A 15800-nucleotide genomic window follows, 5' to 3' on the forward strand; every position below is an offset into this window, starting at 1 on the left:
AATAACTGCTGAGATATTCACAAATAAATTTTTATTATTATAAGTGTTCAAAGTGTTCTCCATTACAATCAACGCACTTTCGTAATCTTCTTATCAAAGAACGTATGACCTATATGCATTAATAATAGCACACTTATTCTAATAATAATAATATGGATGCGTGAAACAGACCATCTACACTGATGGAGCTTGAATGTCTGATGTGGCATAATTGATTATCAAATTGCCGGATCTTACTTCTTTGATAAGAAGATTACGAAAGTGCATTGATTGTAATGGAGAACACTTCGAACACTTATAATAATAATAATTTATTTGTGAATATCTCAGCAGTTATTCATTTTAGGCCCTACATAGTATGCTAGTTTTTTATGTAGAATTTGATGCTTTATCAGAATTCAGAAAAAAAATTAGGCATTCCATTTAAAAAACTAACGATGATCTTGATATCTTATTAAAAAATTACTTTTTGTCCCCTAATTTAATTTAACTATGCAGGAAACATTTTTTCATACAATGTATATTTTACGAGTTATTTTGAAACGTCACATTTCCGGACTCACCCTGTATATATGTATATTATTAACATTTATAAGAAAATATTGTAAAATACTTTTAAACGTGCGTTTAATTTAGAGCATAGTTTATTCACAGTTTCTTACAATTATATATATATATATATTTGAAGTTTATTATTAATTATTAATTATTAATTTAATATCTTAAAACTGAATAAAAGTAAAAGTTCTCGTAATAAAAATCTTTGTGTTATAACATTTTCGTGGAAAATCTTAAATGTTACATTATCACGTGCTTTATGTACAAAATTTGATACATGACACATATTAAGCTCTATATTTAATAAATGAAGAAGTTTTTCAGTATTTTTACGTTAGACTGAAATACATAATGTATTTATGTTAATGATAGTGAACAGTCCATAATAATGAAATTCCCGTTTATTTTCGAATAAACGCATATTTTTGCGTAAAATATATAGACGATTGTTTTCTATGGACGGATTTTATAAATTGGTAAGTATATTAATATAACTTTATAAATAAATATAATCCGATAAATTACAAAATATCAGGCAACATCCTTAACATTGCTATTAATTGTAGCCATTTCATGTTCCATATTTTGTTTTCTTCCATTAGTAACAGTCGAATCTTCATAAGTCTAAAAAAACAAATATTACAAAGTCTGAATATTTATATCGTTGTGCTGTAATTATAATAAAAAATTGAGCATTTATAATTATAATATTTATTAATTTTTTACCACTAAAATAAGTAATTATTTTGTATTCGAATATTCTAATATTTCAAATTAATTCCTCTCCAATAGTTTTTTCTTTTCACGTTATCATATAAAACGAATAAAATGTAATTTTTTAATAACAATATTAAGTAGATGACAACGTACGATATTGAAATTTAATTCATACCATTTCCTGGACAAGCTATTGAATTTTTTTGCAAAGCAAACCATAATATAAAAAAATTCGAGTATATACAAACTCCGCATTTTAATGCAAATAAAATAACAATAAATTACCCATAGTTTCTTGTTGTAATTCTACCTTGTAGGAAGGATTATCATACGCCGATGTAGTTTTGCGCGGTGAAATGTCTGCCTTACTGCTCGTTCGTCTTTTCATCAACATCATTAAAAGAATCAATGTAGATAATATCGCAAGAGATGCAACTATTGCTACTATGACTAAAGGACCATAATAATCTCCTTCGTGTAAGGGTATAGAAGCCAATTTACCCACTATAAAAGTTGAATTTTTCTTTTGTTAAATATAAATTATTTACAAATATTACATTTGTGTATAATGCATATTTTTTTTCAACATGCATTTTAAAATAATAAAAATTTATGAAATACCTTGTCGAGGCACGTTTGTTGGTATTAAAATACCAGGTTTAGTAACAAAATCTTGTACGTTACTTTTCTTAATTCTTCCATTTGTTAAATAAACTTCGATCCACAAACGATACCTTGTTCCTGGTTTTAGATCACTGATAATAGTCTTAGCTGGAGAATCTCTTTTAGCGATTTTAAATGTACTTGTATCTTCTTTGCCACTGTCACTTTGATAAATCGCTCGATAAATATTAACATATTTATCTTCAGGATAAGGAACGCCACTCCATGATAATTCAACATCGGTCGATTTAATAGTTTTTATCTCAACTTTTACGTCGAATGAGTAAGGATCTGGTTCAGAAGACGTAGTTACGTGAATCTGTATAAAAACAAATTTTTATATGTATTATATTTTATAAGAGAAATATATATATATATAAAATACGCATTATTATATTACCGTTTTTTCTGCAACAAGCTCAGTAGTTTGTCCAGGGAATGGTATAAAATAAATTCCAATTTCATACGTTGTCATAGGTTTAAGATTTTCAATAACATAATTCGTTACAGATCTATGAATCAATGGCGTAGCTGCGTATACTTTCCCATCGTGTTCCTTATATCGTAATTGAACACCATCGATAAATTGTAACTCGTAATCCGTAAATTTCTTCCATATAACATTAATCCAACTCGAATTTGTTTCCATTATTCTTAATTCCGCATCGACTGGTATTTGTGGTGGTAACGTTGTACCTTCAGCATATTTTTCTAAAGTACGTACAGTGTATACTTTACTCATTGGACTGTTAGTTAAATCTTTTAGCTTAACCATTATTTTCACTTTGTATTCTGTAGATGGTTTCAAATCGTCTAATTCAAATTCCAATTGAGGAGTTGCTATCAGATCACCAGGAGGTGCAAATACTTTTGATTTCCAAGTTGTTGGATTTAAATTTCTAAATATATTCATATAAATGTGATTATATCTCATAGAAAATTTTGTAGTAATGTGAATAAGAAATAAAATAAAATAATAAACTTACTTAGGATCACTAGTATATCGTAATTCGACTCTTCCATGAAGACCTACTAAAATTGTTGGTACAGTAAATACTAATCGTACCGTACTCTCATCGAGTGCTTCCAAAACTTGCACAGTCACCTCATCGGATGATGACGATACAGGGAAATTAGGAATACCTCCTGTTAATGGAAAACCTGATGGTAAATTATGGTCTAATCCTGCAATAAAAATGATAAAGATATTCAACGATTTTCAAAGTTAATTAACGTATAAAAGTTTCGAATAACTGATATGGGCTATTATTCTCAATTGTAGAACATGAATTTTTCCTGAAGTGTGATAGATTTTAGAGAATCAAAGTATAGGTAATAAATATAAAAACCTATTGTCATATGAAATTAATGATTTTTTTGTTGATTCTTTTTCTATTTTGTTTTGTTTTGTTTTTCTTTTTCTATCAGGGACGAACCTGACTGGTTTGGCGTTTGTGCTGCGAACGGATGATTCAAGTGCGTGAGTCCTGAATGTGGTATATGAGCATCAATATGAAGTGGTAGAGAAGGTTGCGGACCGGTCGGTATGTTATGAGGTATTGGTGGTTGTCCAGGATAATGTTGGAATGGTCCAGGATTAGTATCATGTTGACTGATATGAGCCAACAATTCTTCTATTTTTTGAGGAGTATTAGGAATATCTGGCGTGTGTATGTGATAAGTGGTTTGTCCGTTTTCATTTTTTTGCGTAAAAATGTGTGGCTTGCTAGTTTTTTTCGCTAATGGTGGTGGAGTACCAAAATATCCTGTTTGTATTTGATTAGTCGACGGTCGCTTTTGTGTTGAGATTTGTTGATGAAGATTGTAAATACCGGAATGGCCTTGAGGTGGACCATGATCGAGTTGAATTAAACCAGGATGTTGAATATTTATAAAATGGTACAGTTCATCGGGTGCGATCTCTTGTTCGGGATTGCGTTGACCTTGTTTTGGTTTTCCCGGTAAAATTGCTGACAAAGTTTTAATCTTATCTATGTCGGAGAAATGATCAACGATTTGAGTTTTTTTTTTGGAATTCATTTGAATTATCACGTTTGGATCGATCGAGTCTGGTTTTGATGGTATTGAATCATGGTAAGGTGGTCCTGCCACGCTCTCGTCGAATTGTTCATTAAAACTAGAAGGAGGTATGTTCTCTCCGTTATTCGGTATAAAGGAGAAACTGGAACTGTCGGATTCTTGATGAGGATTTAATGGTATAAATTGAGGTTGATCGACGTTGTGAACGCCCTTTTGAAATATTGATAATTTGTTTGGTTTAATCGTACTATGTATATATTGATTATCCATGTTTGGTTGCATTGGAACGGACATAATTTTATCGGGAAATTTGTCAGGACTCAATGGTCCTGGAAAATGTGTTTTCATTGGTTCGACAGGTTTTTTAGAATCCAATTTTGTTTTTGATTTATCTTTGATCAATGGTATTAATTTTTCTGTCTGAGAGGATACATGAAAGACTTCGTCGATAGTAGGATGAGTAGGTTTGTAGTCAGGACTGTAAGGTCCGTTGTATGGCACGGTAGGATGTCCAGGATCCATAGGATAATGAAATAGTCCATGAGTAGTAGTGGCAGGGKCGGCATAAGTATTAGTATTTTTCGAATCTTCCCACAAGGAGGAAGTGCCATGTTCCGGTTCCTGGCTGGGCCTGACCATTTCCGACTTGTTATTCAATCTTTTGCTATCGTCAATCGATTGCCGATTGAATGTGTCTGTAGCTAAGGGGCCGGGATACGCGGGCGTCGCGTTCATTCCTGCAATAAGTAAAGTCTATTGTCACAGAAATTCGGTCGGTAATTCGGTCAGAATTTGTCCAAAGTCCATGCATATTTACAGCCAGATCCAAGTTACCTATGTATACGTATATGTGCAAGCACACCTGCCGCCGTACAAAGCATGCAGCATCTACAGTTTCTTGTGCACAAATATACAATTAACGTATGTGTAAGACCGATATTGATCATTTTTACAGTTATTTTTCAATTAATTCGTATCTACTTATATACATTTACGTATATACGTATGTATTTATACAAAACTATTATATCCTATACCTATACCTACGTATAAGAGATTTTTATAGATGAACGACAGGTATACCTATCCGATTATTATCTTTTTAGTGATATAAATCTGTGCGATGGATATACGTTCATAATCCTTAGTTTAGATTAACACACTAAATTGGGATGATAATTATTTTTTACAAATGTATATATATATACATATTTTTTTTGAAATAGTATACTGGATATATCCAGTCAGGTCCGCGCATGGTACAAAGCGTAACCCAATACCAGACACCCAATTGTTGTTATAATTTAAGGACGAAAATATAATGATAAGAAAGTTTTTTTATCCTTTACGATTACCGTCACCGTCAACATTAAATAGAATAAAAGAATTGTGAACAGTTTTTCATTTTTTTTTTTTTTTTTTTAAACTGATTCTATCTTTCATTCCTCAATCATCAGTCAATTTCTCAATTATTTTAAAAATATTTGAAATCAAGTTTATAATTGAATTTCGAATGATTAAAGTTCGAAGTATATCTGTACCCTGTAACGAAGGATTTCCACAGACCCAATGCAAGCAACAATCATCACCAGGTAAATGCATCAAGGTTGCTTGTTGCGATGGACATTGTAGCGTTACAGGTGGCAAAGCAGGAACAGGTGGACAGGCTGCATGGCAGGTCACATTTCCCATTTCACAATAACATCGCTTTTCACATCCAGTGACATTCGATGGTAATTCGCTCCAATTGACGTATGTCACTCCTTCATAATTGCAAGATCCATTATTTCTACAATGAACTTCCTGAAAAAGGAAAAAAAAATAATTTATAGAAATATAACGTTAGAGTTATTGCCCCACCATGTATATATATATATTTCATCGATAATATATATGTTATTGTAATAGAAAGGGAATAACGGTGACACTGTTTATCTTTCTCACATTATTTCGAACTCATTGTCAGACGAAACGTAAATCAGAAAAATTTTTGTTTACATATTAAATATAAATATAAATGTTTCGAAGGAACAATGAAGAGAACAGTTAGTTTTGAAACGTTGAAAGTGGCGGATGGTGCGATCGTTTAATAGTAACATTCTAAAGTTTTATATTATATATGTTATAGGAAAAGTAGAAAATGCAGGCATTATTTTTTTTAATCAGAAAACACAGTAAAATAAATTAATAAATAATATTAATTATTTATTTACCTGAGGACAACACTGAGGTGCCTTCGGAACGAAATTCGCTGGAACGGTTTCCCAATCAATACAATATGGATCTAATACGTCCAATCCAAAATCTGTAGGACACTGTATTGTAACGCATTCTGCTTTTCCCCCTTCAGCACATATGCAGAAGGAAATGCATTCGTCGTACCATTCTGCACCAAGTTTATAAGATTTCCCTCTGTGACTGCACGAATTTTTATCGAACATTTTCTCCGAAACATTAGTTTTTATTACTTCCGCAGGTAAAGATACTTGAATAGCTGGACCAGTTCGGCCTGATTCAATAACACGAACGTAATAAGTACGTGCTGGTTCCAAATTCGAAATGATGCCAGCTAGAGAACAAAAAAATAAAGAAATAAATCGTTAAAGTAAAAAAAACGCTAGATAATTATTCTCAATATAATTATAATTATTTACCTTTGTCGGGTATTTGTTGTCTCCAAACGTGATTGTTATCAGATATCTCGATGGTAACGGTATCCAAATTTTTTCCCGAAAGTTTTAACTTGATCGCCGTTGAATTTAAAACTTTGACATCGGTCAAATTAACACTCAAATCGGTTGAATTTTCGGTTTTGATTTCGTGATCGCCGAGAGTAACGTCGCATAATGTAATGGTGCAACAAGAATCTCTATCAATAGAAAAAATTGTATTCTATGATTTGTTTTGTAACACGTAGAATTTAAATGTTACTTTAATTAGATGTACACACACGCACACACACACACCTTGGGTCCATAAGTTCGACGCAACGATCATGTTGATTAGCGATAGACGTAGTTTCATTTGGTGGACACCTTGGTTGACATTTAAGATTTCCACCAGTTTCGCAAATACATACTTTCGAGCAACCATCTTCAACTCGTTGTCCTCTCGAAATAGTTTTATTTCTAAATAAACAAGTCTCTTCCGGTTCCGGTGCTACGAGAATAAGAATATTATAATATATATAAAATCGTTGATAATTATTTAGTAATTTAGATTTTATCTTATCCCGTAAAATTAACATGATCATAACGATCGATCGTAATATAATTAGAAATAAACATTAAATATTAAATCTTACATACCTGAATCAGCAGCGCAAATTAAAATAGCACAACACGGTTCCTCGGTGATTAATTTCTCTTCGCAAAGAGGATCGTGTATACCTCTACCTGCTCTAACGTATGGCGAAACACATAATGGTTTACAATCCCCAATAAATCCACCCTCCTTGCAAATACATTTTTCTTCGCAATCTTTAACAATTTTCTCTCCCATAGAATACGTTCGTCCATCGTCGATACATTGAATTGAATTAGACAAAAAGCTCGAGGAAACGTTCATCAAAGTTTCGTTGTGAGGTAACACGTATTCTCCTCCTAACAAAATTCATTGATATAATCGTAATTAAAAAAATTAAATATACAAATTGACGAGAGATATGACGATAAATTGTAATTAATTTAAAAAAAAAAAGAAAAAAAGAAAAGAAAAAGAATAACCGGACGAAAAGAAATTTACACCTTCGACTTCTTTGTCGTTCTCGTCCATGCTGACGTCACTCAGATCCGTCAAATTGGTGTGCAATGAATTAGCTGGTTCAGGTGCAGTAACGTTGAGTGCTCTTCCTCTGCTTGACGATGATGATGATGATGATGATGATGATGATGATGATGTCGCTTCGTTGATTCGTGATTCTTCATCCATAATTTTGGTCCCCTTTATCGTTTCCACCATCCTTGTCGTATTTTCTTCATCTTCCGTTAAAGTTGATGTCTCCGTTACGTCAGGAATTTTCATCGTAGATGACGATGAAGTAGCAATTACCTCGCCACGAAATAGAAGAGGTATAGCGGTGCTTTCTTTTTTAACGGAGGACCTTGATTCCGTGTTATCTCGAGATGATGCGAGATATGCGGTAGAAGATTTAGCATCATCCTCCTTATAAGATTTCTGATATTTTTGTTCCACTTTTGTTTTAAGGTCGACTACGGATTTCTTTTTACCCTCTGTCGATACTTTAGTATCCGTTTCTTTGATCAATAATTCACTTTTCGAATTAAACGTTTCGTTTTTTGGCCTAGTTTCCAATGGCTCGACTTTTAATATATTTTCGTTTTCGGCAACTGCAAAGAATGATAAAATAAACACGATTAACTTATCGTTAGATATTACTGACATTTTTTTTAATTAATGTAAAAGAGATTCATTATTTTAATTCTTAATTAAATGGCCATATTTTTGATCTCGTATTATATATTGTATGTATAATATAATTCAATTTTTAATTATTTATAATATAATATTATTATATAAGACTCATTAATGATTCTCTTTCATTTTGTTTTCAATTGAAAAATTAGATAATTATTTGTAATATGGAAATAAGATGATACTCTCCAAAAAATGTTTAGCTTATTCCTTAAATTATCATTTTATTAATGTGTTTTTTTTTTACCTGAGCCACAATATCTTTTTTTCTTTTTATCTAGAAAAATCTATATAAGAATTTGTTAGTTTTATATTGATATATTATAATTTCTCCCCCATATATTTATTTCTATAAATATTACTCCTTCATTTAATATCGATCAAATGAAGAATGTATGTTATATTAAAATAAAAGTGGATCATCTTTCCCGGATTTAAATCTAATATATATTGTATATTTTCTATTTATATATTATACATGTATTTAAATGAGTTATCTTCTTTTCTCAAGGATTCACACACACGATAAGTTAATATCTTTCGACCTTCTTTCGTTAACATTATTTAATTGTTATCAATGATCCAACTGTGAAACAATGTCGTCAAGAGGTTCGGTGTAACGGTAAATGGAACCGTGAGCAAGCGATGCGGTATGTCCGGGCCAAGAAACTTGTTAAGTTCGATAATGGTGATTGGATGTAAAGTACAAATTTTACTTGTAAATACTTAATGGGTTTCGTTTCGATAGAATAACTTTCAACGATTTACTCGTCATTTTGTTTCTTTTTGTTAATCATTTAAACAATTTTCTATACCATTCATTCAGGTTGTGTAACCTCGAAAATACATACGATAATAATGTTGCCAGGATATTAAGTAGGTTCCCCTTTTTTTTTTTTTTTTTTTTTTGAAACGGATAAAAGAAGATAAGACAAGGAAGTGAACGTCCTTGATAAACCTACTTATATACATATATACGTTCTGTTATTCAGTTATTCTCATTGGGACCTCACGAAAGTATCACAACTCTCTTTCTCTGTTTCGTTTCAAAGAAGCCTTTATTCTCAGAGATCTGCCGGTGATACGACATTGTGCAGGTAGAAAGTTTCCTGACGTAACGGACGACCTCACGAAGATGCAACCAAATGAATTACATTCGTTAAATGGATGTATATTTTGTCTAATTATTTCGATCGATCGGCCAATTTTTTTTTCTTTTTTATAATTTAACTCGATATTTAATCTTATGTTACATCGTGTAACTTTGAAATCGCATAATAATATATTTATTTTTATATATAATTATTTCTTGATTTTAGGATAGATAAAAATATGAAACTTGTATATTTTTTAAAAGTATAAGTTATATTTATTATAGTATAATTGTATTAAAACAAGTAATGTGTTCAAACTTGTGTAACATTATATTACTTTTGGATGTAGATATAATTAAGAAATTAGGTTACTAAGGGTTTAATCGTTATATTTCATACTATAGAAAATTTTGTCGTTTATCAAATAACATACCAAGGAAGTACAACTTCCATTACGGTATGAATGAAGAATCATAACGGTTTAACCGGTTCACACGAACTCTATATTCGTCGAGTTCACTTGACACGGTATATTCGACACGTGCGACTTACGAGGAATCACGGTATGCCATTAGAAAGAATTATATGTTGATTTTAATGAAAGAAATTTAAATAAACGATTAATAGAAAAAAAATACACACACAAATTACATATATACGTCAAGAGAAATTTTGTACCTTTAAAACTTATTTATATATATATAAAGCTATTTTATTAATATTTGAATTTCTTCTAATATGTATTTGTGATCAAATAAATATATATAAAAAAAAATAAAGAATAAAAGATTCGATCGAGAGTTTAGTAATACTTTCAAGATCGACTTTTAATCGTAAAGAAACAGTATATTTGCATCGAAGGCCAGCCAGTGTAACGCTATTCGCGTATCGACTACTCGTACTATAATATTTTCTAATCTGGAGACAAGTTACCACAGCTTACTTGCAATCTAGGTTTATAACGTTCAATAATTAAGAGAATACGATATCTTAGAAAACTAGTTACTGGGACGATTAATGTCGTCATTTTAACACAATTACGCTAAGTTATCTGAATTTGGGTGTGACAGTCAAAATATTTCCAAAATTAAGGTGAAGCTTTTATATTGTTTTATCATATAATGATGATTTTAATAAGAAATTTTGAAAAAATATAATATCAATAGGATTTAATTATAGTTAATAATTAATTAAATTTAAAGAATAATTATTTATTATATTATTCTCTATATATATGTAATATTAGATTGCTCGGAAAGTTCGTGCTGATTTATAAATATATATTAGATATATATATATATATATTTTTTTTAAATGTTATATGAGCCGTTTACTTACTTTAATAATTAGGTCTTAACACCATTAAATGAGAACAACTTTTAGACCGTACATGATAAATGAAACTACAATGTTAATTTGAAAATGAATAAGTTATGAATGTGGTTCATGTACATATATGTGAATATAAATAACCATTTTTGATTTTTGTTTTAAATTTTATCTCATAACGATTTAAAATGTTAAAACTGTTTGTTATCGTAAAAGATATATTTTTTTCAACGTACGATCCAAATAACTTATGCATCAATGATCTAAACGTTTTTCGATGTAAACAAATTAAACGATCTTAAAGTTGGATGTATCATAGAATTCTTGTAATGCAAAGAGAAAGAAAGAAGTAAAGAATATTAATCGAACGGTTGAAAAAATTGATCGAATCGAGATTCCGAAGAGGAAAAGGGAAGAGGAACTCGTGGAAGACGAGAAAAATAAGAGGAAGAAAAACAGGGAAAAATATCTCGAGAAGGTAGCACGAGAAGGTAAACTGGATGGAACGCGGGATATTATGGTGGGAGGATAAAACAAGATGCCGGAGAAGGGAGGGAGAGAGAAAATAGTCGGTCACCGAGCGAACATGCCTTCGGCTATACGGTATCCTATCCTACTTGCCACTTCTTGTAAAATAAACATTTGATTCCATACTTTGTGTTTTATCGATCCAAACTACAATATTTTTGTTATTTTGTTTAATTTAAAATCAAATGAAATCAATATACTTGATATTATTTTACATACGATGATATAAATTCGATCAGAAATTAAAGGATAACGATGATTCAGATCATCTTTCTTATTACATCATCGTTCGTTACCGATCTTACGATATTGAAACCATCGAGAGAACGTAGAGCATGTTAACTTAACATCCAACTACTTTTAATGATTCTTCTAATCAACGTTTCCCAAACTTTTCCATACCAATAATGATAGAATATATCAACAATTTTCTATAATTTCAAAATAGAACATTTATTTATTATTTTATATAGATAATATGTTAATTAAGAAATTAATTGAGAATACATACGAATGATTTAATTATAGAAAAATTAAACATATAGAAATAATCAAATACATTTTATCGCAGAACATAAGTTATCCTTTTACGTAATACAGTTTGATAATCGATAATTTAAAATTATATCACTACGATATTACTTAATTATTGACTAATATCCGGTTTATTATAAATAAACTATGAAATGCAAATCGAATATATATTTTTAAATAACAACGAGAAATATTACTTGTCTCTGGACGAGGTTTAGATTCGATAAATAAGAAAAGTATGTTTTATTAACCGATTAATTCAGTTTTCAGAGGGGAAGAGATATTATATACATACATACGAGATTACCGGTGTGTATGTGTGTGTGTGTGTGTGTGTGTGTGTGTGTGTACTTTCGACAAATACGAAGAGTCGAGAGTGGAACGGTGGCATTTTCAATGCGAACTATGATTGAAAGAGAAATGCGATATCTATCTCGTTCGAAGGTGAAAAAAAAAACATGATGGCTGGTCCTCGTTACTTTTTGTTTTCTTTTCTTTTTTTTTTTAATATTGCATTCGCGATTCTCGCACGTTTGTTAATGTGTTAGTGAGCCGCGCCCGCGTTTGCTCTTTCGTTCATTTGTTCGAACGTTCATACGTTCATTCGTTCGAGGTTCCTTTCCCCAATCCAATCCCACCTTCTTTATCTTCGAAAGCGTACTTAACTGACTATGAGGATTAATCTAACATAATATAAGCGAAGAAGAAAATAAGAAAAAGCCATGGACCCCAACTGTTGCTGAGAAGTTGAGCTTTTAACAGGATAGTTACGTAAACCATTGCATTGATTTTATTTTCATATTTCATCATTGACACCAGTTCCCTTGATTTATTTGCCATTAGTTTTTATACGTTATAAATTATACTATACGTTTACGAGGTCTAAGAATTAATAATGTATTGGATTGCACACAGGCAATTTGTAACGAATTATAAAATATTATATAATATATATTCGATATATATATATGCAATTAGTTGATTATGAAAATTTTCTTTACATTTTTTTAATTCGCCCGAATTTTTTGTTTTTGTTTTATAATCCAATAAATTCAATCTTGTATTAAATGTTCGAAACGAAATATCAATATTACTCGAAGATAATACGTTTTTTTAAAATGAAAATGAAATGCATGATTGTTTTGAATTACAGTATTGGCATCAATAATGGATAAAATAGATTTAGGTTTTTCTATATTTTCGTTATTATTTTTGGATGTGAAAATACATAGTTTAATGTTTAAAGAATTGTTTTAATTAATTGAAAAATTAGAAATATTTATTTAATAGGTATTTATAGTAATGGTATCATGAATCCATATTTTATGGTGAGATTCGTATCTTGAAATGAAACAAATCTGATATTGTAATAATATTAACAAACTATTATTGATTTTTTGCTTTGTTTTTTATTTCTTGGTAAAGTGATTTTTGGAACCCACAGCCTGTATATAAAATAAATATTTATATATTAGCTCTTTCTTTAATATACATTTTTATTTTTATATTAGTTTTCATTACTGCGGCTTTTTTCCACGTAAAACATTGCAACGAAAGAATAATTCATTTTAATCGATGGAAAGGTGTATAAAAATGTTGATTTTGTAGTATCCTACCTTACCCTATCTCACTTTCGTTAGAACAAATTTGTAACAACGTTGATAAATCTTTACGATCGATCTGACATCGTTCGATAATATAATATTTTTCCAAACACTCGTTGTCGTTTTCTATGCGAGCGTTGAAATCACCAGATTTTACTTTGGTAATCTTTGAAAATTCTCTTTCCATTAGGGTGAATCAAAAATTCGTACGTTTATTGCGTTACAAACTGTATAATGAATTGTTTTTTGTAAAAAATTTACTTTGGAAATATTAATTATAAAAAAAAAACGTACGAACTTTTTTGATTCACCCTAATATTTCTCTTATTTATTTTTTTCTCTCCTCTCTCTCTCTCTCTCTCTCTCTCTCTCTCTCTATCTAGGATTAGAATGGAAAATTGTTTGAAATCTTTGAAAACTCGGACAAGGAGCGAGACCTCGAAGAGTTCTATACCCTCTTCTTTTCTTTCTTATTCCAATATTTCTCTTCTAAGCTACGCGAGAAGCATATGGGATAATATACCTAGTACATTCGCGGTTGTTGCTTTACCAATATACTGGGTAGGTGATCATTTCGATACTGGAATTATCAAACTTATCAAAATGATCGATTTTAGATATTATTTTTCTCAGTTATTCGAATTTTATTCATTTGAGAATTATTCATTGTATATGCACGTGTTTAAGTAATCTATTTATTTTATTGCGAAATTAAATAAATTAAAAATAATAATTAAATATTCTTTTTTTTTTCTTTACACAGCATATTAAGAATTAAAACATAGAATATTTGAATATCTTTGATTATTAATATTTATTGTTATTTTTATTTGTCAAAAGTTTCGTACACACTAGGTATATACTAATTACTTATAGTACGTACATGCATGATATGTCTCTTTATGTTACGACACGTCAAGTAATTATTTTGTCTTTCATGTTCTTATATTAGTAAGAAAGAAAATATAAGTACAATACAATCACAGACTTTACTCTCTCTAAACGTCATGATTTTTTTATCCTTGTTTTTTTCAAAAATTTCATTATCGGGATATCGATTGTTGGAAAAAGTAAAATATTCGAAAATAAAGCACAAAGAAAGTTACTTATTTAAATATGCTTCTAACAATATTTTGTTCCATTGATAAAAAATAATAACGCGATAGATTAATAAAAATAAATATAAAAGTACACAACGATTGTTTCTTGCTAGAATTTTTCTGGTACACGAACACACTTTTTTCGAGAGAGTGGATCGAATCGTATGCTAACCCATATAAAATCTCGACGAATTCTTTCCATTGTTTGAGTTTAATTATAGACCTCGTTAGTTCGCGCGTAAAAAAAACCCGTAAAATAAAAAGAGCGAAAGAGAAAAAGAAGAAAATTTAATAAAATACAATAATAATAATAATAAGAAAAATTATTAGAGGTATTTTATCGCAAAATAATTCACGAAGCCATAATTGGCTTCGTTAAAAATAATACGTTACAATGTTTATTTTCTGTTTGCTTTCGAATCGAAACGTTGCACGGTGATATCGACGAGATTGTATCAGAGATAGAAAGAGAAAGAAAGAGAGAAAGAGGTGACGAGGTGGGTTCCCCCATAAGAAACCATAAAAGAAAGTATGTGATTCGTTCATTGATGCATTACAAAGCTTCTTCTATCTACATAGGTATTTGTAATTTAAAAATAAGAAAGTTGTATCGTCTATAATATAGCAAAATAATAATTCGCATAAGTCATATTATAATATTATACTATTGAGCGTGAAATTTAAAAGGAAGATCAACGTCCGACTCCTCCTTTTACGAGTCACAGTTAGGCGTCTTGTTCTTTCGAAGGTCGTCGTACGAACGAATGCGTGTCGGTCGGTTCACCAACTGGACTCTTCGTGCTACCGTTAATCCGCTTCGAATCCGAATGACGACGAATCCGAACTATCCGACGAGTACTTTTTACGTTTCCGTTCTCGTAGTTAAAAGAAAAAAAAAAAAAAAAAGAACACTCTTCTGTTTACTTTCATATTGTGCACGCGGGGAGAAAACGATTAAAGTAAAAAGAATATGGGTTTCCTATTTAACATTCCAATCGTTGAAATTCAATCATGCGAACATCCCCGATGTTACTAAAACAAACGTTCGTTATAGTTTTACACCAAAAATTAAAAAAAAAAAAATAATTTTAGAAGGGGAAAGAACACGTGTACCTTAATCGATCGATTAAAAGAAATTCTTTACTCGTTTAAATAATATTTTGACAAAATTTGTAACAATGAAATTCGAATAGAAATAG

The 15800-nt window shown here is 30.3% G+C and overlaps 1 protein-coding gene across 5 annotated transcripts in view; it reads right to left on the reverse strand.

Annotated features, from left to right (window-relative positions):
• Nucleotides 1-626: 626 nt before the first annotated feature.
• The window catches only part of LOC106790103 (putative epidermal cell surface receptor), a 16121-nt gene continuing 947 nt past the window's right edge, over nt 627-15800 (reverse strand). For 3 of the 5 annotated variants that reach the window (XM_014754798.1, XM_014754800.1, XM_014754797.1), the window contains exons 3-14: nt 7725-8327; nt 7287-7580; nt 6945-7137; nt 6633-6847; nt 6192-6547; nt 5520-5781; nt 3375-4715; nt 2925-3123; nt 2339-2837; nt 1897-2257; nt 1586-1779; nt 627-1182 (exon numbers count right to left, since the gene is read on the reverse strand). In XM_014754798.1, coding sequence (XP_014610284.1) covers nt 1090-1182; nt 1586-1779; nt 1897-2257; nt 2339-2837; nt 2925-3123; nt 3375-4715; nt 5520-5781; nt 6192-6547; nt 6633-6847; nt 6945-7137; nt 7287-7580; nt 7725-8327 — 4610 coding nt within the window. In that variant the 3' untranslated portion in view covers nt 627-1089. Of the gene's footprint in view, nt 1183-1560; nt 1780-1896; nt 2258-2338; nt 2838-2924; nt 3124-3374; nt 4716-5519; nt 5782-6191; nt 6548-6632; nt 6848-6944; nt 7138-7286; nt 7581-7724; nt 8328-15800 lie in introns of all 5 variants that reach the window. The other 2 variants (XM_014754801.1, XM_014754802.1) reach the window with 2 other exon arrangements.

The sequence above is a fragment of the Polistes canadensis genome, unplaced genomic scaffold, assembly GCF_001313835.1.
Source record: "Polistes canadensis isolate GaletaPanama2010 unplaced genomic scaffold, ASM131383v1 scaffold_214, whole genome shotgun sequence".
In the NCBI taxonomy this organism is placed as follows: domain Eukaryota; kingdom Metazoa; phylum Arthropoda; class Insecta; order Hymenoptera; family Vespidae; genus Polistes; species Polistes canadensis.